This window comes from Gadus morhua, chromosome 20 (assembly GCF_902167405.1).
Source record: "Gadus morhua chromosome 20, gadMor3.0, whole genome shotgun sequence".
In the NCBI taxonomy this organism is placed as follows: domain Eukaryota; kingdom Metazoa; phylum Chordata; class Actinopteri; order Gadiformes; family Gadidae; genus Gadus; species Gadus morhua.
In genome coordinates this window covers 9,012,594-9,036,438 of record NC_044067.1, presented here as the reverse complement: position 1 = coordinate 9,036,438, position 23,845 = coordinate 9,012,594, and the positions used below count along the sequence as shown (strand labels likewise).

At 46.6% G+C, this 23,845-nt stretch overlaps 3 protein-coding genes across 4 annotated transcripts; 2 read left to right on the top strand and 1 right to left on the bottom strand.

Moving 5' to 3' along the window:
- Window positions 1-485: 485 nt before the first annotated feature.
- On the bottom strand, window positions 486-12,874 carry LOC115533513 (transcriptional regulator ATRX-like). The gene is made up of 16 exons (XM_030344056.1): window positions 12,802-12,874; window positions 12,399-12,524; window positions 12,017-12,109; window positions 11,845-11,907; window positions 11,190-11,348; window positions 10,902-11,051; window positions 10,377-10,535; window positions 9,982-10,137; window positions 8,671-8,795; window positions 8,254-8,442; window positions 7,347-7,508; window positions 2,862-5,675; window positions 1,709-1,736; window positions 1,542-1,573; window positions 1,014-1,406; window positions 486-878 (listed from the first exon to the last, which is right to left on the bottom strand). The coding sequence occupies exons 1-16, from the start codon at window positions 12,830-12,832 to the stop codon at window positions 831-833; spliced, it is 4,728 nt and encodes a 1,575-aa protein (XP_030199916.1). The 5' UTR covers window positions 12,833-12,874; the 3' UTR covers window positions 486-830.
- A 752-nt stretch (window positions 12,875-13,626) lies between these two features.
- otc (ornithine transcarbamylase) lies at window positions 13,627-17,047 on the top strand. The gene is made up of 10 exons (XM_030344190.1): window positions 13,627-13,822; window positions 13,957-14,095; window positions 14,210-14,291; window positions 14,654-14,741; window positions 15,231-15,384; window positions 15,646-15,768; window positions 16,129-16,182; window positions 16,309-16,458; window positions 16,570-16,707; window positions 16,872-17,047. Exons 1-10 carry the CDS (start codon window positions 13,731-13,733, stop codon window positions 16,929-16,931), a joined length of 1,080 nt encoding a protein of 359 aa, XP_030200050.1. The 5' UTR covers window positions 13,627-13,730; the 3' UTR covers window positions 16,932-17,047.
- Window positions 17,048-17,599: 552 nt separating this feature from the next.
- Window positions 17,600-23,572, top strand: gpr161b (G protein-coupled receptor 161b). Of its 2 annotated transcripts, none has more exons than XM_030344207.1 (6): window positions 17,600-17,836; window positions 18,336-18,723; window positions 19,939-20,672; window positions 20,906-21,010; window positions 21,327-21,452; window positions 21,760-23,572. In XM_030344207.1, exons 2-6 carry the CDS (start codon window positions 18,380-18,382, stop codon window positions 22,038-22,040), a joined length of 1,590 nt encoding a protein of 529 aa, XP_030200067.1. In that variant the 5' UTR covers window positions 17,600-17,836; window positions 18,336-18,379; the 3' UTR covers window positions 22,041-23,572. The 2 variants fall into 2 exon arrangements, with proteins under 2 accessions (XP_030200067.1, XP_030200068.1); XM_030344208.1 differs by having other exon boundaries at window positions 17,603-17,836; window positions 21,763-23,572.
- The last annotated feature ends 273 nt before the right edge of the window (window positions 23,573-23,845 follow it).

Here is a 23,845-nt window from a genome sequence, read left to right as displayed (position 1 = left end):
GCACGGAGCGGGGGCAAGTCAGAAGAGAAGCGAGCCACGGCCCGATTTGGACAGGACCACGTCATAAAAAAACAAATCGCTGGAAGGATACTGTGTATAATATATGCCTACAGGCAGTGCAAGAATACCTCGTTGATTCAAATTTCTCTCTCCGCCACGAGTGGATTGGATTTTGCAACCCTGGTACGGGAACGAGTTCCCACATGAAGATGCTGAAGTGCGCAGGAAACAGGAAAGACGCCTCTAGGCCCGCATGTTCGCGGCTATGGATATCATGTAATTACTTGTGGAACCTCTTGTACATCCAACAAAAGGCAGAGACAAATGATAGTTATCAATCTCTCGCTTTGAGATACTTGCGGTGTGCACCTGGGGTCTCTCCCCTCTCTCAGTCTCTCTCTTTCTCCCCCCCCCACCCTTTATCTCTCTCCCCCCTTATCTCTCTTCTCATCGTCTCTTTCTCTCTCCCCCCCTCTCTCGCTCTGTTTTACATAAATAGATACATTCTATGTACAGAAAAATGGATACATTCCAACAATCACCAATGTACTGTATTAATGTTTGCGTGATTCAAAAGGTGATTCACGTTGCTATATTTATGACCAACATACATTATTCCCGAAATCCAAACAGTGTATGATGCTCCACAATCTCTTTCAAGCCCGAACAGTTCAGAGGAGCAACCCCTTTCAATGTCAAGGACGTTCAAACAGGCAACAAAGCATGCAGACGCTACAAATGAGCTGTCAAACTTGGGAGGAAATGGTCCAATGCAAGTAGGGACGTGACTCAAATGCTGATGCCGTGCCGGAGCACGGGGCCTATCCGTTTCACTGCAGGTCCAGGTACTTAGGCAGAACGTTGTTCCAGAACTGCTCCTGGTGTCCCTCTGCGCCAGGGTCCCCTCTCCTCTGCCGGGCGCTATCAGCCGCTTTCCGTATCTCTCCCTGTCGCTTGAATTTTCTCTCTGCGGGAATAGGGGTTTTCTGGGCGTGTTTCCTATTCGCTTTGACCTCTTCTTCAATTTCCTCTTCGTCCTCTTCACTTTGTGCTTCAGCTTCTTCCTCCTCCTCCTCTTCCTCCTCTGCGGAAGTGTCCTTCGCTTTGGAGGCTCCCTTACTCTGCGGGTTACCCTTCTTCTCCTCCTCTACCTCCTCCTCCTCCAAACCTTTTTCTATTGTTTCAGCATTTACCCCTTCCTCCTCATCTTCTTCTTCTTCTTCTTCTTCCTCCTCCTCTCCCTCCTCCTCCTCTAAACCCTTTTCTATTGTTTTAGAATTGAACCCTTCTTCCTCCTCCTCTTCTTCCTCCTCCTCCTCCAAACCTTTTCCTATTGTTTTAGCAGTTACCCCTTCCTCCTCTTCTTCTTCTTCCTCCTCTTCCTCCTCCTCTAAGCTTTTTTCTATTGTTTTAGCATTTACCCCTTCCTCCTCCTCTTCCTCCTCCTCCTCAAAATCTTTTTCTGTTGTGTTAGCAATTACCCCTCCCTCCCCCTCTTCTCCTTCCTCCTCCTCCTCATCCTCCTCAACCTCCTCCTCCTCTTCCTCTTCTTCTTCTTTACTCGTCTGCTTTTCTTTTTTGAGATATTTGTTTTTCTGTCCACCTTCATCATCCTCTAATTCCAGTTCTTCCTTTCGGATCTTTTCATCCTCGGCCTCCGACACATTATCCTCTTCGTCCATCCAATCCTCCTCTTCATCACCACCACCCTCTTCCTCCTGATCTACCTCCTCCTCTTCATCACCACCACCCTCTTCCTCCTGATCTACCTCCTCCTCTTCATCACCACCACCCTCTTCCTCCTGATCTTCATCCTCCACTTCATCACCACCACCCTCTTCCTCCTGATCTACCTCCTCCTCTTCGTCACCACCACCCTCTTCCTCCTGATCTACCTCCTCCTCTTCATCACCACCACCCTCTTCCTCCTGATCTACCTCCTCCTCTTCATCACCACCACCCTCTTCCTCCTGATCTACCTCCTCCTCTTCATCACCACCACCCTTTTCCTCCTGATCTACCTCCTCCTCTTCATCACCACCACCATCTTCCTCCTGATCTACCTCCTCCTCTTCATCACCACCACCCTCTTCCTCCTGATCTACATCCTCCTCATCATCACCACCACCCTCTTCCTCCTGATCTACCTCCTCCTCTTCATCAACGCCACCCTCTTCCTCCTGATCTAAATCCTCCTCTTCGTCACCACCACCCTCTTCCTCCTGATCTACCTCCTCCTCTTCATCAACGCCACCCTCTTCCTCCTGATCTACCTCCTCCTCTTCATCACCACCACCCTCTTCCTCCTGATCTACCTCCTCCTCTTCATCACCACCACCCTCTTCCTCCTGATCTACCTCCTCCTCTTCATCACCACCACCCTCTTCCTCCTGATCTACCTCCTCCTCTTCATCCCACCCACCCTCTTCCTCCTGATCTACCTCCTCCTCTTCATCACCACCACCCTCTTCCTCCTGATCAACCTCCTCCTCTTCATCACCACCACCCTCTTCCTCCTGATCTACATCCTCCTCATCATCACCACCACCCTCTTCCTCCTGATCTACCTCCTCCTCTTCATCAACGCCACCCTCTTCCTCCTGATCTAAATCCTCTTCTTCGTCACCACCACCCTCTTCCTCCTGATCTACCTCCTCCTCTTCATCAACGCCACCCTCTTCCTCCTGATCTACATCCTCCTCTTCATCACCACCACCCTCTTCCTCCTGATCTACCTCCTCCTCTTCATCAACACCACCCTCTTCTTCCTGATCTACATCCTCCTCTTCATCACCACCACCCTCTTCCTCCTGATCTACATCCTCCTCTTCATCACCACCACCCTCTTCCTCCTGATCTACCTCCTCCTCTTCATCAACACCACCCTCTTCTTCCTGATCTACATCCTCCTCTTCATCACCACCACCCTCTTCTTCCTGAACTACATCCTCCTCTTCATCACCACCACCCTCTTCCTCCTGATCTACATCCTCCTCTTCACCCTCCTCTTCATCACCAACACCCTCTTCCCCCTGATCTTCATACTCCTCTTCAGCACCACCTTCATCACCGCCGGCCTCTTCTTCCTGATCTACATCCTCCTCTTCACCCCCTTCTTCATCACCAGCACTATCTTCAGCCTGCTCTCCGTCTTCCTCCTCCTTTTCACCCACCGTTCCACCTTCCTCTTCCTCATCATCTCCACCTTCTTCTACCTCATCATTCTCCTTTTTATCCTCTTCTCCCTCTTCTTCCTCAACCCCCTCCTCCTCATCTCCACTATGATCTTCTTCACCCTTCACCCATCCAATCTCTCCTTCTTCTTCACCCTCCTCTTCATGCTCCTCGCTCTCGTCAGCATCTGCCTCCTCTTCATCCACATCTCGCTCCTCCTCCTCAACACTCATGTTCTGTTCCTCCTCCTCGTTGAATTCCTCTGCTCTGACTTCACTGCTCTCCTCCTCCTCCTCCGTCTGTTCCACTGACCCCTGACCTTCTCCTTCCTCTTCCTCAGCTCCACTCCCTGCCACCGTCCCTTCATTCTCCTCCCCTGCACTGTCTTCACCCTGAGGTGTCTCAGACCCAGCTTCATCACCTGCTCTTGTGTCTTCCTCTTCCTCCCCTGAGATTTTACTCTTGCTTTCTGCCTCGCCCCCTGAGTCCGTTTCAGTTCCCTCTTCTAAACTCACACTGCTTTCTTCCCCTCGCTCACTCGACTCTGATCCCCTCTCCCCTTCCACCTCCCGCTCCTCTCCCTGCCCCACTCCATCCGGCTCCCGGCTGCCTCTTGTACTTTGTGGTTCTCCCTCCTTCGCCTCTCCCTCCTCCTCTTCGGGGCTGATGTCTGTACCTTTGTCGTCGCTCCTGCCACCACTCTGATCGCCTTCCCGGCTTTGTTCCGCCCCACTTCTCTCACCATCCTCTTCCTCACTGTCAACACTGCCCCCGGTATCGCTCCTCTCCTGCGCCGCAACCCTCTCCTCCCTTTTCTTCTCGGCGTCTTCGTCACCATCGTCTCCCTCTGTGCTGCTGTCGCTCTCTGCTTCTTCCCTTGAACTCTCCTCCTCCCCCTCCCAGACACGTTCACGGTCTTCCCCCACGTTCTCCGTTTCTTCCCTCGTCTCTCCACCTGAAGCCTCTGTTTCTTTGAGTTGGGAACCCTCTGACTCAAAAGGGCTGCTCTCGCTCCTCTCTTCCGCCTTGGAACCGCCTAGATGTTCAACTAATGTACCCTTTTCGACAATCCCATCATCTTCCTTTTCCTGGTTTCTGATTCCCTCGGCCTCCGGTTCGTCGGCTGAGTTTGGATCAGATCTCAAAGACGAATGTGTGGAGGAAAGGGACTCTTTGACGACGGCCCTTTGCTTTATGAAGCTCTCCGCTCGAACGGGTCTGCTGCTGGAAGGCGGAGAGGTGGCGGTGTCGCTGTCCGATTGGAAAGCGCTCACGCTGGTTACAGCTGCTCCCAGGAGGCCCGCTGCCACGCCTGCCACGCCCACTGCTGGAAGAAGATCAGCTGCATTATTCAGAACCTTTTGCCCCAAACTCGGTTGAGTATCGCCAAAAATACTATCTTCCCCAGGAAGTAGGAGATCCTTCCCGGTGGGTTCAGGCTGCCGAGGGGAAACTGATGTAACCTCTGCTCCCTTGGTGCCTTGTGAGCCTGGGGTGTCTATTGATTTAGCCTGATGTGTAGAAGGTCTGTCAGAATGTTCAGTAGGTTTGTTTTTTACCCTCAGTGGAGACTTCTTTGAATAATCGTCATGGGTCTTGCCTTTGACCTTCACAGGGGTGAGTTTCCCACTTGGAACTTTAACAGGTGTGCATGGGTCTTTCGGGGAAGGTTTTACCTCTACAGGGTCGCTCTGAACTTTGACAGGTGTCGAAGGTGAGAGCTTGTTTTGGGGAGGTTTAAACTCTACGGCTCTGCTTTGAACCTCGATAGGTGTATGCCTCAGTCTCTTCTGTTTGACTGGAGTTGATTTATTCCAGGAAGATTCCCTGAATGCATTATTGACTTCTGCATCTTTACCATCAAAAGTTCTACCAGACCTTGGCCTTTGAGGTTGGAGAGTTCTCCTATTCCAATCGGCTCCTTGGCTTGTGACCTTATCATCGGTGGACATTTTGTCAACAGGTTGACTTTTCACATTGACCAGAGATGCGTCTGGTTCTTCCTGTTTGGGCAAGATTGTTGGCTCTTGCGTATCTTCAACCAGGACTTTGCTGGCAGACTTTTGATTAATGGGAGCATCAGAATTTACATTTTCCTCGCCACTTTTGTTTACTTTGGTCGCTTGTTGCTGCTTTCTTGTCAACTTATTTTGGAAACCTGCTACTCTGTCAACGTCTTTAACTAGGGTCCCGGTTTCTTCTCGCATGGAAGTATCTCCTATAGAAACAGTCAGCGCATTTGGACCTTGTGTGTCGGTTTTGGTTTGGTTTTCGGCAGGTGCAACGTGTCTGATCAGCGTCTGCTTGCTCTTAGAGACCCCCTCCTTGAGGTTCTGCGGTGAGGCCTCCCCCTTTAGAGATTGAGAGCTGGACGCTCGCGTGAGCTCTGTGGATAAGGCCTTGCCGGATTTCAGATGTCTGCTCTTCGACTGAGCTTGTTCCTTCGTCTCGACTGTTGCTGCTTTTACAGCTCTCCTCAGGGGTCTCCCCTTCGGCTTTTCCTGAAAAAAGAAAGTCCCCAAAAAATAGATAGCATGACTACAAAGAGGTAAACAATGACTTCTATGGATAAACTGAAATGCAGAATTGGTGGACGCTTTGGGCCGGATGGACACGGCGATACAGCCTTCCTTAACCGTCCTTGTCCTTTCAAATCACTGTTTTGTGATGAAGTTTCAACTAACTAACAAACTCACTGACAGGATATATAAAAAACTGAATCAAATAGAGACATATGCGTAGGTTTCTATTTGTATATGCATGTCTGCTCACAACGTCTGTTATGAACCGACTGTAATATCGTTGCAGGCTAATGAGCAGAAGTTAGTGGGTGGATGAAATAAAACCATGGTGATGATTGGGGAGCATGTGTCCTTTGTTACACCATCTGGACTAAAATAAAAAGCATTATAAATACACTTAATTAAGCGGCAATGACGTGTAGCGGTAGCGCAGCCGGATGCAGTCATCGTCATACCTTGATCTTCATATACAAGCATATCAAGGCTTCTCTAAGTGAGCACCGTTTATGCATCCCTCTTCTGATTAAATCTAGAATTGAAGCTATTGTCCATTGCTCACGTTTGTTAATTCCTACACGCATCCACCCAGACACTAGTCGGCTCCCCAGTACAGCCAGGCGTTGTGACGTCTTTCCCAAGACAGTGTTACACACTAGTGTTACACACTAGTGTTACACTACCCTAACGATGTTGGACAGTTAATCACAGTGTGTCATCAGAAGCGATGGAAATACTGCAGAGTGCCGGCCAACTTTCTAAGGCACAACACAAGTTAAATTTGTGTGTGTGTGTGTGTGTGTGTGTTTGTGTGTGTGTGTGGGTGTTGTGTGCCAAAGTGTGCGTGTGTGTGTGTATTAGTGTATGCTGTGTGCCAAAGTGTGTGTGTTTGTGTGTGTGTGTGTGTGCGTGCTCAAATTGTTTATTGCTGAAATATTCACCGATCTCTCAGGACTCCAGAGGGGGGATTAATTACAACTATCCTTGGAAAAGCCAAACAATGTGACACAGATAGAAAACTGAAGGAATTCTTTAAAATTTTTGATGTTTCGACAATTCACTCCGAAGTTTCTCCTAGTGGAAAATGCTTGCCCACACATACATACCGTACACACACGCACACACACAGAGAACATGCTGAGTTATGCTTATTTCTTGGAAAAGTTAGTCAACCACGCGGCTGTTTCCTGCCCCGGAGTGCACACATATTCTAAGGCTAAATAGACACGGCTAGAGTGCTTCAAATTCACATTATATACAGTATATTCTCATATACTGTTTAGGTCCTTCTATACAAGATTTTTTCTCTTGTCCTCTTACCTTATCTATGGTGTTGGACTCAACTGCTTTCTCCAAATCATTCTCAGCCTCATCTCTGATGACCATGGATTGCTGTGTAGGGTCACCTTCTGAAAAGACACACGCACACACACACACACACACACACACACACACACACACACACACACACGCACACGCACACGCACACACGCACACAAACACAAACACACAGTTCAGGAAAGTGCTTTTCAATGATGAGTTGACACCCTTAAGCCCGGGTTCCCTAAGTGGCTCTATATGAAGTGACTTCGGCAGGTGGATGAAATGCAGGTTCCTAGTACCCATTAGTGGAGGGGAAGGAAGCTCCCGGACACAGCGGTTCTCTTCCTCCGTTTGGCGGGTGTTGATGTAGTCTGTCGCTGATTGTTTGTGGCGGCGGGGGATCTTGGCCGGGCTGGGCGGCGGGCTCTGCCTGCCAGGAAGGTCGGTGTTGGGTCGCGTTAATCTAAGATAATGTGGCTTCTTGGCTGCAATCTTTGGGGATAAGTGGTGTTTGGGTGTGGACCTAGGGGACGCGGAGGGCGGGCGTACCGGCTGGTTTTCAATCCCAGAATCAGTAGCCCTAGAGGGGACTTTAGGGATGGTGGTGATACGGGTCGCCCTGGAAGGGCGGTCGCTATTGTGTCTGGGAGACAGCAAAGGACTTTGTGGGGAGTGGGATGTGGATCTAGGGGCAGGAGCCGGACTCCTTTGGGTACTTTTTGGGGGTGTCGGTAACATTGAAAGGGTGGTTATATCCTTTGCCTTCGATTTAGGCTTTTTTACATTCCTAGACATGGGCAATCTGGTGTTGGGAAAGTCTGATCTTAGAGAAGGGAGGTTGTGAAACTTCTCTCCAAACTGCTCCACTGAGCTCTCCTATAACAAAAGGAAACACACACACACACACACACACACACACACACACACACACACACACACACACACACACACACACACACACACACACACACACACACACACACACACACCAGTTATCTGAAAAATCCTCGCCTTAAGTACTATGTCGTCCCAGCTCTGTAGTTCATGGATGCATAATACCATTTTTAGCTCCCACAGGAGGTTTAGCAACTAAACTCAATCAAAACTTCATCAATATTGACAAACACTGCCCCCTGCTGGAAACAGATGACCACTACACTATGTTACATCGCTGCTGCTTAGGAGGTTAATAGATAGTGCGGTGAGGACAATGGTATATGTGTATCACTATGATTACCCTGCCTCTGCGACGAGCACGGGCCGAGCGAGAGAAGATAGGAAGATCAAGATCCTGCAGGAGTAATTCCTTGTAATTCAGCTCCAAGTGATAATCACCAACGCCAGCCTCCTTGGCCATCTCCACTACCTCACAATCTGGAGGTCTAGTTGTCGCAAGCACCAGCATGTGATTACCACCGCAGGTCACCTGATACATACACACACACACACACACACACACACACACACACACACACACACACACACACACACACACACACACACACACACACACACACACACACACACACACACACACACACACCACCATTAATGTACTTCCTTTCCTCTTCCACTCAATCCATATCCTAGAAGATTGCTCTATTGATCACAAACCATCCGTTTAAAAAACGATCAGCACATGCACACCACTCACTTGGTGAACGCTGAACTGAAGGAAGCGCGTGCAGAGAGTGGGATGGAACTGGTTAATGAAGTCTTCCTCCCCTAACCCCAGTCGCCCATGGCGACCATCGCCGAACGTGTAAAGCAGCCCATTGTCTGTGGAGGAAGGCAACCAGCGAACGGAACAAGGTGGTGGGCATCAATGTTCCTTTGCAAGTCTGGCCTGCTAATTCATGGTAATGAAGGCTTTGAGCCGTTGAGGAGGTCTGTAAGGTGTGCAGATACTTTGTTTGCCAATAAATGGAGAGGATCCCCGACTAGCGGAGGTGTTGCCATTTGAATCTCTTAAAGGGGACATATTATACCACCAGGTGTGAGTGTGATTAGCCTTACAAGCCGTTTCGAAAATCAGCCCCATATGACATCACTAGTGGGCGTGTCCTAGATCTGTGCTGGATAGAGGAGCAACGTTTACTTCAGTCCACTGGGTAGGCTGTTAGACTGATCTATCCAGCACAGATCTAGGTGGACACGCCCACTAGTGATGTCATATGGGGCTGATTTTCGAAACGACTTGTAAGGCTAATAGCACTCACACCTGGTGGTATAATATGTCCCCTTTAAAGGAGAACCAAACACCAACACCCTGACTAGATCATTGGTTTGCATTGAAGAGGACTCCCTCGGCAGGTTAAGCAAGTGCTATTGCATGCATGGCCTGTGATTGGTTGATGTGGTGACCCGGTAACCTGCTGATAAACGTTGATATGACACACCTGTCCAGGAGTGTGACAGGGTGACAGCGTTTTCGTTTTTTAAAGGCAGGGTCAGGGGGTTTGGCTCCCCTTTAACAATTGAGAGGCGCTTCAACACGATTCAGGACATTAAGCCCCAATCCCATTTCTACCCCTTACCCCTTCCCCTTACCCCTTCAAAACAAGGGGGAGGGGTAAGGGGAAGGGGGAAGGGGTAGAAATGGGATTGGGCCTAAGTGCCACTCCCCTAACTAAGCACCTTTCCGCCCTTCTCACCCATCTTTTGACTTATTCAAAAGTCTGATTTGTGAGGCTAGAGGCAAGTTGGCAGCATAATCGTCAATGTGGGTTTAGCATGCAAATAGCTATTGCTTTGGTTCCGAAGCACGGGTGTATTTGCCAAACAGGCAAAATAAAACGATTATTCAAAACCTATTCAAAAGATTTGCACGGAAAAGGAATAGGAATGTAATCTTACAGATGCGATGAATGGTTGTTCCAAGATCCACGACACAGCAACCCTTCTTGTGTTATATTTATTTCTATGATATGAGGAGCGCCCGATGTGAGAGTAATGTATTGCTCACTGGTGATGACAGCCGTGTGGGCCTGTCCACATGTGACCTGGCAGACGCCGCCGTGGTGGAAGAGCTGCAGCACTTTGGGCAAATCCGCGGCAAACAGGAAGGTTCCCTGGCCCAGCTGGCCGTACTGACCTCGGCCAAACGTGTACACCTCCTCCTCTGGAAAACGCAGAGTAGAAGATAGAAAAGCAGAAGAGAAATGAGAAGACGTTTGGATTATAAGCTAATAATAAGTATTGATTTGTTTAATTATAGGGAGGACATTAAAGATAATGAACTGCATTACGTTACTCTTACGTCAGTTCCTGTTATGTTATATTCTGGTGTTAAAACATATAGGAAATTTTTTTTTTCGTTTTACAGTCTATTTGTGAAGCAGCAGTCGTCCTGTATCGTACCAGCAAGGACCACGGTGTGTTCTCCTCCGCAGGACACCTGAATGACCGGCTCTGGAATGGCCAGCACCCGCTGTGGCTCTCTGTGATTGGTCAGTTGCTCCGGGTAAAGACCCAGTCTTCCGTTGGCACTCTCACCGAATGTGTACAGATCTCCATTGGCTGAGGCAACAAACCGCACCACACGAAAGATTATGCATTCATGTCATCCAGGAGGTTTGCTCCATTTTTTTCTTCACTCAAATAAAAATGGAAAACTGGTGTTAGAAAATCCAGCTTGCATATGCACACGCTAATTTGTCAGTCAGTCGGTCATTCGGTCTGCCTGCCGGTCTGTCTCTCTGTCCGTCCGTCCGTCCGTCCGTCCGTCCGTCCGTCCGTCCGTCCGTCCGTCCGTCCGTCCGTCTGTCTGTCTGTCTGTCTGTCTGTCCGTCTGTCTGCCGTCTGTCCGTCCGTCCGTCCGTCCGTCCGTCCGTCTGTCTGTCCGTCTGTCTGTCTGTGCATGCGTGTGCACGTGTGTGTAAGTACCTGTGACTAAGGCAGAGTGGTGGCCGCCACAGGACACCCATGTCACCGGTGGCCCCACAGAGAGTTCACTGGGCTCCAGGGCGAAGCGCTCCCCCCCCAAACCAATTTGGCCCAGTGAGTTGTCCCCCCACACAAACACCCTACCGTCCTCTGCCAGTGGTGACACGGAGCAGAGGACGAAAGGCCGGGGTAAGTACGGCTACAGCCTCAGTGATGACACACGGTGATGCAAAGAGAAAGAAATACAGCTGACCGGTGGGAGGAAACATTGTTCTCCCCTTCTCTTACCTGTCAAGGCGGCAGAGGTGCTACAGCCTGCAGAAAGCATCTTGATAGGTGCGTGGTCACAGAACGGCGGCATCAGCTGAAAGAGTGTGGTGTCGTCACGGTGACCCAGGCCCAGTTGGCCCTTCTGGTTGCGTCCTGTGACGTACACACTCCCACACCCTGTGAACAGACCATAACCGTGTTATGACATACGCCCCCGTCCTCTTACCCAATACATGGCAACAACTTGTATGCTCCTAACAATAACGGTGTAATACAGGCCTACTAACAGTACCAGTTATATGGATGTTTTCCAGCTCAGTGGTTGCTGTAAATGATTTGAATGATGATGATTTGAGTACTGTTGTTTTTTTTGTATGCTTTTGTTGTGATTTAGAAGCACTTGATTGTTCTAAAATACTCATACTGGTTTGATTCCTATATCTATTCTGCAATCAGTTTTGATGGTATGATGAATTTGAAATAAAAACGGAGGTTCCTGAGTGATTTGGTTAACTGCCACGATTTCAGAGAAATCTGCATATCATTGAAATCACGCAACTTCTTTTCACCTATTCTCCACAACCAATCAAAAACTAGAAAACCACAGATAAATGTTGAGAGCCTTTCTGCACTATTAAAAAGAGTAGGAAGTAATATTGTAACTTTCTCTCACAGGTACAGATGATGGTGTGATCCCTTCCACACGCTACAAGCTTCACCCTCTCGGACTTGGAAGCTAAAAATATACAAAAAGCATACAACATACACGAACATGTCAAGTACTCACATCAAACTGCTTTAAAATAAAACAATTGCTGATATATATGCTTTTAGTTTTTGCAGACCTTTAACAAAGGTAGGTGTGAAAGCAGCTCTCTGCTGTCCCAGTCCGAGTTGGCCCCACTCATTACAACCCAACATTAACAGTCTTCCTTTATCTGTAAGGGATACGGGCAGACTTAAGAACAGTTGTATAACATTATTTATGATAGGATTTCACTTTATAACTCAAAGCTTGATGCATTATTTAGTGGTGAGTTTCTTCATCCCCAGTGCCAGAGGGGAAGATATCTTATCAAAAAGTGAGGTTTCATAAGATGATATATATTATTCAGGATTCAGTTATACAATATATTATAGCATGGGGAGGGAATCACCACAAATAGAAGACATTAGTATTAGATCCTACAGACAGGGAGGATATATTCTCCCTGTCATACAGCCTACCTGTGATGACAGCAGTGTGTTCTTCCCCACAAGCTATTTTCACAGCATGGTCGTTTTTCAGCCAGAATTTACTTTGAACATTATCAGCAAAATTGCTCTTTCCAAAAGTGAAGATGGCTCCTTTTTCTGAGGAGAACGTTGGGTTAGATTTTAACACATTGGACATTTTAAATCCGAGGCATGTTCGTCCTTACAAACGGAAAATAAATTGTTAAATGACCTAACGGGGAAATAAGCGTACAAATTGACTAAATCCTAACCCAACCTGTAAGATCTCTAGCCGTTTAAGTCGCAGCAGCAAGACAGAAATAGCAACAGCTTTAACACACCAAACCGTAGACTAGCCATCGATAGTACGGATAGGCTACTAAATGTATATGGTATCAGAGGACAATGCTCTCACCGGGAATGTCGATATCGGTCTCCCCTGTCATTTCCACTCTATAATCATATCCCAGTTCCCCAATAACCCGCCACAAGGCCACCAGGTGAATGAATGAAACGTCAGAGGGGGCGGGCCAAAATAAAGTGGTCAAGCCCTACAGTGGTCAAGACAGCAGCCATTCAATAGTGGTTGCGGTAGTATTTCTCACATGCTATGCATACATTCGCCTATTAGACACGCTCTCTGTCGTCCCAACACACCATAATAAATACACTTGGAAGCAAGAGTTAGTCAATGTCGCCCAATTAAGAAATGCATGTCCACAAAACTTTTCTTTGTAAATGCTTTTTTATTCATTCGTGTCATGGAAATTATTTTAAATAAAACTACTGAACTTTTTCTTAGCATCACTAGTAAAATTGCAGTGGTAGTCGACAGTCCTAAAAGATCACATTTCTGAGGAAAATCGGAGGATCTTTTGAGTTTCAGCGTGTGTATAAAACACGGATTAAACATGAAGCTCATTCCAATCTCTTAGCTTTCCTTATTTAAAATATGAAACCTTTTTCTACATTCTCTAGAAATATAAAATTCTCAAATGTAGCCTATATATTATTTGCCAAATGGAAAATCGCTGGAGGAAATTGGAATACATGAGATATTAAAAATAAGGCATTTATCTTGTGATTGTGGCTTCAGGGTACTGTTTGAACTGTGTTACATTACTCGTTTATTTCCAGATAGATTCATAGAATTAATCTTTAAGCTTAATTAAATATAGGTCGTGAAGTTTCCAAATAGAGCGTGTCAAAGAGACACGCCCTATGGGCGTGTTTACTTGACGCAGAGGCCACGCATGTTGAAGCATGCAGTGTGTTGTGCAGAAATCCAACACCCATCCTGAAAGACTTTGCTAACTTTGCTAGCAGCCTGCTATACACAACTCAATGAGTTTTAAAATGGCTAAAGTTTTAGTTATAAGCCCTTCCATTTGCAAAAGTTTGAAACATGTTCAAACAATCCACGCGAGGGGACTTAGGTAAGAGATAATACAGTGCTTTAAATAGCTAAGGCGAGCAGATAACTTTATCATTACGGTAATAATCAAGGAAAAGATAAGCAGTCAATAATATAACGGGGAATAACTTGCCTACTTTGTTTGTTTACTTCCAGTGTTGGCGCAGCGTGCTTGGGTTCAGTGAATCTAAAGGGGCGCAGTTTGCTCACACTGAAAGATTTTAATTCAGATGAAATCAAGAGACTTCTGTGGGTGTCGGGGGATTTGAAACACAGGATCAAAAAGGAAAACCAGGTAGCAAACAAAATAAATTGTCTTCCTGAAATGTTCACTTCATATTAAATATGTTCATTCTTTTTTTTGTCGCATTTTTGGCAAATCATGGTGACTCCCATTTCTCTATTTTAGTACCTTCCTCTTCTACAAGGGAAATCAATTGCCATGATATTTGAGAAGAGGAGCACCCGAACCAGAATGTCCACTGAAACAGGTGTCAGATCGGGGGCCTGGGTTTGCCATTCTTATTCCACGTAGTTTGGTCAAAATGTGGCCCTTCAAATGTGTGCTCTCCAGTATATCCGTTTGAAATCCCTCAGGCAACTGTGGCCCCCGTTCATACACAATACAATAGAAGTGCTGAGGGGCCACTCTCTGTTGCACATTACAAAAACATCTCTTTATGTGCTAATCTTGTGAACACATACGCTGCACACATACACGCAACAATTAATAAGCCTGTATTGAATTGTTCTTGTTTTATAAGGATTAAGAATTGTTTGTTTATCAACAAAATTAAAAAAAAATATTTTTTTTCTAACACTAAACCTGTTGGTTGCATGGCATCCCTTATAGGTTTTGCTCTTCTGGGAGGTCACCCGTGTTTCCTCACCTCCCAAGACATCCATCTTGGTGTCAACGAGAGCTCTACAGACACTGCAAGGTATCTCTATACACACGTTGCATCCATACATCCAACTATCCATCTACATGGTTATATTTAGTCAACTGACTACTGACTTTTGTCCATGTTGTATGCTAGGGATTAAAGTGAAGCCATAAAGGTTAGAATTGTGTGGAGGTAAAAATGCAGTCTAAATTATTTAATTTGCACATAAGGAATCCAACATAATGGACAGATAAGACATAGACAAAAAGATGAGTGAACTTGAAATGTCCTAAAATTACCGAACCCCCTCCACAAAAACGTAACCTTAGTCTTATCACCATCCCGTTTCTTGGTTTTAAGTTCACAACGTGCGTCAAATGTACAAAGAATGTCACAATGTTTCGGGTCACAGTGGTGAGTTGACGTCAACTCCCCACTAGCGTTTGCCATCGAGAATTTAAGCCTGTATTTCTTGTTTTAGTTTGGACAGATAATGGCCGTGTTTCCCAGTCTAACGATAAGCTTTATGGCTTATCGTTGCAGGGTCCTCTCTGGGCTGTGTGACATCGTGCTGGCCAGAGTGTACAGCCACTCTACATTGGAAGAGCTGGAGAAAGAAGCTACCATACCCATCATTAACGGCCTGTGTGATCTTTACCACCCGATCCAGATCCTGGCTGACTTTCTGACCTTGCAGGTGCCGTGCCAACTAAATAATTGACTAGCCTACATTTCATTTTAGCAAATATGTGTTTTTGGTTGTCGTTCAGATTTATTTAGTCACTTAATTTGGTTTTATCCAAAGTGATTGTGAAATTACAGCTCATGGTTGTATAATTACTGGGTTCCGTAAAAAAACGTTTACATCCGGTGCGTACGGATACAGGGAATCGGGTAGCAAACGGGGGTAGCCACGCCGAGGTCGCTCCTATCCTGCCACTTACCAGTTTAATTACAGGAGCATTATGGGAAACTGGACGGTCTGACGGTGAGCTGGATCGGAGATGGAAACAACGTGCTCCATTCCTTCATGATGACCGCGGCCAAACTCGGCGTCCATCTTAGGATCGCCACCCCCAAGGTTCCTTCGCCTTTATGTGATCGTGGGAGTTTTTTAAGTTTGTCTAATTCCTGTAACATATATGCCTGATTATGATGGAGAAGAGTATGGTAGGTAATCTATTCGGATGTCATACATGTCGATCGAGTAAAGAATTGTTGTATAGCCCTTAATCACAGGTGCAGTCTCAAGTGCTTCACAGGCCATATGTTTCTGGCAGCCCCCATGGGTAGTGTTGCAGAGTGAGGGATCCCTCCTCCCAGGGATGGTTAAGACTGCAATGGATGGGTCATAATGGCCATAATGGACTGACAGGGGCAATAATGGACAGACATGACTTGTGGTGGAAAAGTAAACCGTCATTCTGTATGTCACTCTCAGGGTTATGGGCCAGAAGCCAGCGTGGTTCAGGAGGCACAACGACTCTCCAAATTGGTATGGTAACAAACACAGAAACTCGCACATTAATAGCCATTAGCTTCTGTTTGTCAAGTGTGTTGCAAAATAAGGGATCAAGTTTGTAAAAATAATCATGTAAAATACTGTCATATGTCCCCTCAGCACGGCACCCAGTTAGTTATGACCTCTGACCCGATGGAGGCAGCAAAAGGCAGCGATGTTCTGGTCACTGACACCTGGGTCAGCATGGGACAGGAAGAGGAGAAGAAGAAGAGGCTAAAAGACTTCCATGGCTACCAGATCTCCAATAAGGTAACCACTTCAGTCCCCATAACACTAGGAAACGCCAAATAGAAAACCAACAGCCCCCACTTTGATTAGAGGTTTATAGCCGTCCTCTTGTTGTGGTTTGACCCACACCAGACAGGAAGTATGGCCAATCCAGACTGGACCTTCCTGCACTGTCTCCCTCGTAAACAAGAGGAGGTGGATGACGAGGTGTTCTACTCCCCCCGCTCCCTGGTCTTCCCTGAGGCCGAGAACAGGAAGTGGACCATCATGGTGAATTTTACTGCAGATCAGGCTCATTAACCAGTTGGTTCCATTTTCAAACCTACATTTCGTAATGTCTGCCAAACTACGTTTTGATGTAATGCATTAACAACTATAATTATTCCCCAGTAAAATACCTTTTTTAACGACAACACTTTTTCTTCTTCTTCTAGGGTCTTATGGTCTCTCTGCTGGTTGACTACACCCCACAGACTAAAATGCCAAGGTTTTAGCCTCAACGTTACACTGTTAATGTTTACATTTTTAGGATATTCGACTGAGGGAAGACTAGATGATTATTCTCACTGTTTTGTGTTATCAATTTATTAAACTTACGAATTTTTAAAGACTTTTTGTAAAGGTGTTAAATTATTTTCATTTTCATTGAGATGGTTGGGATTTCTAATAATGTATCAATACATTAGCATAATGATGTTCCTATAAATACCACTATAATAAACTTTTCTTAGCCTAGTAACTTTTTAAGCTGCTCTTTGGTTTCTCAAGAGGTGCATCCGTGACATCTGGTGGATGGGTGAGGAATATAAACTAATGACGACCACATCCCTCCGCTGAGATTGGCGGATTGGGAGTGACGAGTATTTGCGGGAAGCTTTGGTCTACCTAGGTGGTCCAGAGAAACCAAATTTCATTCACCAAACACAATACGCCTCGGATAAGACGTCTATCTGTTAAAACAATAACTTCTGACACATTCAATGAAGCAGCATTCCACCCCACGGGCTGCGTTGAAGTTCATATCGCAACTATTCCCAATATGAAGTACCAAAAGTACACTCACAAAAAGTAAACCGCAGTTAACCATACACCCATGAAATGCTACATTGCCCAACGTCCAGGTTTAAACCAAAACAAGGCGAATGACTACATGTCATCCCAGACCACCCACCACTCTTCAGGGGATCCGCTGGGTGAGGTGAAGAGTTGGGGGTGGGAGCGACGCCATTGCACCGCAGCTGGTTTTCTACTAAACTACGAGTCACTACGATGGCTTAGAGACCGTGCTCAAAGTCCAACCGCGACTCACATGGTTCTGCTGCCGAGGGAAACGAGTAGAATGGGAAACGTACATTTAAATGGACGAATACTGACCCGTACCGTTGTTTCCCCCGTACCGGTAAGTAAGGGCTCGAGATTTCTCTTTTAGAGACAATGGAGAAAGTTTTCTCCGCTAAGCTATGCTAACTTACTTTATGTTTGAGCCAGGTTGGGTGAGTGGGCTCCGGTGCGTGACAAAATGAGACGTCGCGGATACATAACGGGTGTTTATAACGGGGTTTTACAGACTGGATTACCCGTGTGCAACGCTTCTTTATATTGCCTGGAGCGAATCTGATATTTTGCACATTTCACCAACACTCGGATGTCCCAAAAAGCCCTTTTATGATTTTAAATAATAATAGTGTAACGTGGTAGATTTGTGAGTAACGGGCAGTCGTTAAGCCACATACGAGTTTATTATTTTCCCGTGACAATCAACGCATGCGTAGGTTGACATTATTTTGCATTGTAACAGCCTCAGTAGGTTTATAGCACCACTGTTTGGGATACCTTTTCACCGATAACCAACTGGCCTTTCATCACATACCCTTTCTCCCCCTGTTGACTCCTACCAGAGTACTACTATGCCTTCACATCTCCAGTGGCCCTGCCTCTCACCATGAATACCAGTCGGAACTGTACCGCACTGGGGAATAATGAGGGCCAGGCGGTGTTGGAGACGGTCAGCATTGTGACCATCACACTCCTGGCTTTCCTGGGAAACCTCCTGATTGTGGGGACCCTGTATCGCAGGCCATACTTGCTGACGCCCAGCAACAAGTTCGTATTCAGCCTGACGCTGTCCAACTTGCTGCTCTCCGTGTTGGTACTGCCTTTCGTGGCGGTGAGCTCCGCGAAGAGGGAATGGGTGTTCGGTGTAGTCTGGTGCAACTTCACCGCACTGCTCTACATGCTCATCAGCTCTGCCAGCATGCTCACGCTGGGGGCGATAGCTATTGACAGGTCAGTGCCCAGTTACAACAGTGCCAAAAACAAATGACTATTGGGGAAAGACATGATGAAATTTCTTTTTTATGGACGTTCTTTTTACTTTTGCTCTTTAATGAACTAAATTTACAGCTTATGATGATGCCTTGTCTGAAACAATGAACCAGAACCTGGTTTGAACCCGAGGGTACAAAATAAGGCACAATTAAATGTTATACATTACAATACAAGTGGGTAACACCTTTTTCTTTTCTTTTTTTACCAATGTTGATAAGGGTAAGAAAATGCTGAAATAGCAAGGTATTAATAGAATAAATACCTTTTCAATGCAAAACGTAAATCAACCTAGTAATATATACAGTGCAGTGCACTGCTTTTAGTTAGGAATTCTGATAGAGCCATGGGGATGAATGGTTGTTTTGATGAGATTTTGATGGATATAGTTTCTTACAAGCAACTAGGAATGTGTTTACAGTGAGAACATATTTCCTGTTAATACCTTTTAATAGTTTGAAACGTGTTGCTGATGGATTGTTTCTCACAAGGACTGGAGTTAATGAAACACAATGTGTTCTTACATTTAGTGAAATGTATTCAGGATTTTCGGAGCAGAAAAAAGGCAGAGGCTAATCCAGATTAACAAAGTGTTTAGGAGAAGACCGCGCCAACAGCTCACAACAAAAGGGCCATTATAAAGGCCTAGGTGTATAGGGTTAAAGTGGCCGTGCATGTTGTCCTGAATTACCGTTGAATGCTGCATTTGTTGGGGTTTAGTGGCCACCTTCCATGTGACGAGGGAGCGAGAAGAGAACCACTCCTGCCACATACTGCACTCACAATCAACACATTTTAGTTTCCACATCTTATTATTTAATTAAGTCTGCGTTTTTTGCTCTTGCTCTTACTGTTGTGTTCAATATGATAACCTATTGAACTTGTACATGTATTGCGTGCGATGTACCTATAGTCAATATGGGTACTTCACTTGGTGATCGTGTTGAAACATGGATAGTTTCAACACTTCAAAGAGTTGTGTGTACATTCATTGTTTCATGTGCGAGCTACAAATCACCTTAAACCATATGCTATGATTTAATTGGCCAATAAATAATTAGCCAATTGTAATAATACCACCGGAACAATACGACATCACACGAGTGCCCATGAACACCACTACCCTGCTGTCTTATTTGACCCGAGTTGTAACGCAAACACGATGCTGGCCCTCAGGTACTACGCCGTCCTCTACCCCATGATCTACCCCATGAAGATCACGGGGAACCGGGCGGTGGTGGTGATCGTCTACGTGTGGCTGCACTCCCTCGTGGCCTGCCTCCCGCCGCTCTTCGGCTGGTCGTCCTTCGAGTTCGACTGCGCCAAGCGGACCTGCGTGGCGTCCTGGCACCGGGACCGCGGCTACACGGCCTTCTGGGTCACGTGGTGCAGCCTGCCCTCCTTCCTGGCCATGCTGGGCTGCTACGGCGTCATCTTCCGCGTGGCGCGCACCAAGGCCCGCAAGGTGCACTGCGGCACCGTGGTGGTGGCCGAGGACGAGTCGGGCGGCGGCGGCGGCGGCAGCCAGAAGAGCGGCCGCAAGAACTCGAGCACGTCGACGGGCAGCAACGGCAGCCGCCGCAGCCTGGTGTACGCGGGCAGCCAGTGCAAGGCCCTGGTCACCATCCTGGTGGTGATCGGCACCTTCCTGGTGACCTGGGGCCCCTACGTGGTGGCGGTGTGCTGCGACGCCGTGTGGGGGCCGGAGGCGGCCTCCCAGACGGTGGGCACGCTGGTGGCCTGGCTGTCGTTCTGCAGCGCCGTGTGCCACCCGCTCATCTACGGCCTGTGGAACAAGACGGTGCGGAAGGAGCTGCTGGGCATGTGCTTCGGCGACCGCTATTACCGGGAGCCCTTCGCCACGCGCCAGCGGACCTCGCGCCTCTTCAGCATCTCCAACCGGATCACGGGTGAGGGGATCCCCCGGTCCACCCGTCTACCTGTATGGACTCATGCTAGGACTAGCAAGATGCCGCCGCCCTAGCTGGTCCTAAATGAAATGACCTTGGATATTACATTACCTTGGATGAAAGCAACGGCTAAACGGCTTCATTATTAATACTTTCAGTTTGAAGGCACTTTATGATTTTTGTCGTCGCTCCGATGGAGCGCTGATGTGACGCGTGTTCTGTGTGTGCTCCAGACCTAGGGATGTCCCCCCACCTGACGGCCATGCTGGCTGGAGGGCAGCTGCTGGCCCCTGGGAGCAGCACGGGAGACACCGGCTTCAGTTTCACTCAGGACTCTTGTAAGTGTCGCACACAGGAAGGTGACGGACACAAGAAGAATGAAGGAAATGCATGACTAACTTCCGCCCTGTGTTGGTTAATAATCATTATCGGTAATTAATTTAGCTTAACATATGAAGACGACATCACTGGACGATATATTGTATTCCCACAGCAGTGATGGTCATCGTGTCCATGTTTTAAGCTTCATAGCTCATGTCTTGAAGTAGATAATTGAGGTCAAGTCAACACATAATTTGCTCTATTCACAATAGAGCCATTGTGTGGAATATGTTTTGTCATCTCAAGCAACCCGAGTCTTTTTCATTCCCTAAGGTACGGACGTGATGCTGCTTGATAACTTCTCCACCGATGGCTCCTCCCATCCCCCCTCCCACGGAAACACGTCCGGGAAGAGGCGGAGCTCCGTTACCTTTGAGGACCAGGTGGAGCATTCCAAAGGTACCCGTCATTTCCCGGGAACAAAGGAGTGTCGATTGCAGGGGGACGGACACACTCCAGAACATGCAAGCTCTGACAACACCATACTCCTCACTAAGTGGCCTGAATCTGAAAGTTCAAACTTTAACCACAGGCAATCACAATCTATTCAGTTTTTCGAGCCTCATAAACAAAAATCAAATCTAATTATGTCTGAATTAACTGTAGCTTCTACACTGCCATAAGTCCATGCAATGCGAACAAATGTAGGGGATCACGCACTGGAACGTCGCTATTCCAACCGTTTAACTTCTGTTTGTCTCCCAAGCAGAAAGCACCCTCCCCTCCACGCTCCAGGTGCACGCGGAGATCCACAAGTCCCTGGACAGCTTCGCCGCGGGCCTGGCCAAAGCCATCGAAAGCGACGCTAAGCTGGTCCTCTTTGGGGACGACTCCAGCCTCCTGGCGGGGATGTTCACCAGCCGGTCGGCCCCCGCCCGGCCGCGCTACCTGGACGGCCAGAGACTCAGGCTGGAGAGCATCGACGAGGGGATAGTCAAGGACGACCGAGACCACGAGCCAGGGGACGAGGACGAGGAACTCAAGTGATAAATGTGGCTTTTGTACATGGACCGCTACCCCCGGGGCACCATAACCTCTTCGAGGTACACAGCGACGCGTGAGGGGCTTGAGGAAGGAAGGACGGACGGACGGACGGACGGACGGACATTAAGGGAAGATGGAGACATGGAGTAAGGGGGTCGCTGTAGCCCGTTGCTGATTACATTTTTGTAAGAGAACAAACATTGACGATAGTGACGGGGCGAACATGAAGTAGGGATAAAACATATTCCTACAAAAATAATTGTTGACTGAACCACTTCCGCAACACTTTAATCATGAACAAGACATGTTTCGTGCCTGGCCACTAGGAAACACAAATATATATATATATAATTTTTTGTAAAACAAATGACTGAAACCAGAGTAGTGTTTGTATTGTCAACCTCTTAAGACAATATTTTTCAGAGGAGTTCTCCCAATGCGGTGAAACAATATTCTGCTTGGGAGTTTATTATGTAGTCGTCCATACTTGAAATTGTTTTTAGGAAAAGCAGGACATTATTCATTCCACTATGTTGGACCAAGTGTACACATCAAGTGCCTTGCTAGTTATCGTAAAAATATAGGAATTATTCTACTGCTGTGACACGCTTCAGAATTGTAGCTTTTGTTTACTCCAATGATTTATTTATCAATGTTTTGTATTTTTATTTTTTTCATTATTTGCATGGCTGAGTGCCTCATGTAATACAGACTAACAGAATCTGTTAGTCAGTGTTTGTTTTTAGGTCCAAGGTACTTGTGGTGTCTAGATAGTTCCCCTTATTGTGTTTTGTACCTCATTTTCTACTGGTGCTCCCTTGCATTCTCCCGTGATCGTGTGCCAGGAATGACGGCGTACACGAGAGTTGCACTTCAATTTCCAGTGTGTACTGGAGGTCTTAAATCCATCCTGGCCATAGGTCAATGTTAGTCTGTGGTCCTGACTGGAGAACTTGATGTTTAAGTGCTGTTGAAGTCAATGACAAGGGTTGTTGCAAGTGGGTTTACGCACAAACCTGTTTAAAAAAATATATATAAAGGTTGTATGTTCTTACAGCAGTACACAAACATTAAACCAAGACCAATATATCTAGTAGTCCAAAAAAGTATCTTGTAGTTAATTTCAAGCAAACACAACATGTACTTCCTGAATAGAAGAATACTCCTGTTTGTACACGGACAGCGATTATAACCCATAGGCTGTTTAGGAAGTTATATCGTCTTCATTTGCACGTCATTAGAGTGAAGTAGGGGGTAACCAGACGTTAAGACTGAAGTGAATGCCACAATACGAACCCTGTGTATGACTCTCTGAGGCTGTTACAGTGCGAGCCACTGTGCTGCCGGAGACCCCAGTAAGTTACTGTAGTCAACATGATTTACTTAAGACTGAAACCTCTTTAATAAAATAATGAATATCATATGTTCAGTTTCAATGTCTGAATAATAATATGGTACTACTTTTGTAGGAAGAAGCAATGCACTACAAAAGTGTACTTTTCATGTCCACTAATAAAAATATTCATGCTTTTTAATAGTGATACTGTTTCTTTGACAAAGTATACTGAACAAAATTCCCATTAGGCTCTGACAGTGTTTTTGTTTTCCCACTTAAGTTGAAGGGTGTGAGGTAATGTAGTCAGGGCAATAAAATGGTTTGTTTGACCAACAGCAGCTACCAAAACGACAACCAACTGTCGCTCAATGTCCATTTATGGTAGTGAGAAATCCATAGCCAATCACCAAAACATTTTTCTTAGTTGAAGTGAACTCCAAGTAAACTAGACTTGCACACATCTTCCAAACAC

Coding starts and splice junctions, on each gene's coding strand:
- LOC115533513 (XM_030344056.1), bottom strand. CDS start 12,832: ATGACAGGGGAGACCGATATCGACATTCCCG. Junction 12,525..12,801: donor GACCGATATCGACATTCCCG/GTGAGAGCATTG, acceptor CGTTCTCCTCAG/AAAAAGGAGCCATCTTCACT. Junction 11,349..11,844: donor TCACACCATCATCTGTACCT/GTGAGAGAAAGT, acceptor GTCTGTTCACAG/GGTGTGGGAGTGTGTACGTC.
- otc (XM_030344190.1), top strand. CDS start 13,731: ATGAGTTTTAAAATGGCTAAAGTTTTAGTTATAAGCCCTTCCATTTGC. Junction 15,385..15,645: donor CTGACTTTCTGACCTTGCAG/GTGCCGTGCCAA, acceptor GTTTAATTACAG/GAGCATTATGGGAAACTGGA. Junction 16,708..16,871: donor ACAGGAAGTGGACCATCATG/GTGAATTTTACT, acceptor TTCTTCTTCTAG/GGTCTTATGGTCTCTCTGCT.
- gpr161b (XM_030344207.1), top strand. CDS start 18,380: ATGAATACCAGTCGGAACTGTACCGCACTGGGGAATAATGAGGGCCAG. Junction 18,724..19,938: donor GGGGCGATAGCTATTGACAG/GTCAGTGCCCAG, acceptor GCTGGCCCTCAG/GTACTACGCCGTCCTCTACC. Junction 21,453..21,759: donor CCAGGTGGAGCATTCCAAAG/GTACCCGTCATT, acceptor TTGTCTCCCAAG/CAGAAAGCACCCTCCCCTCC.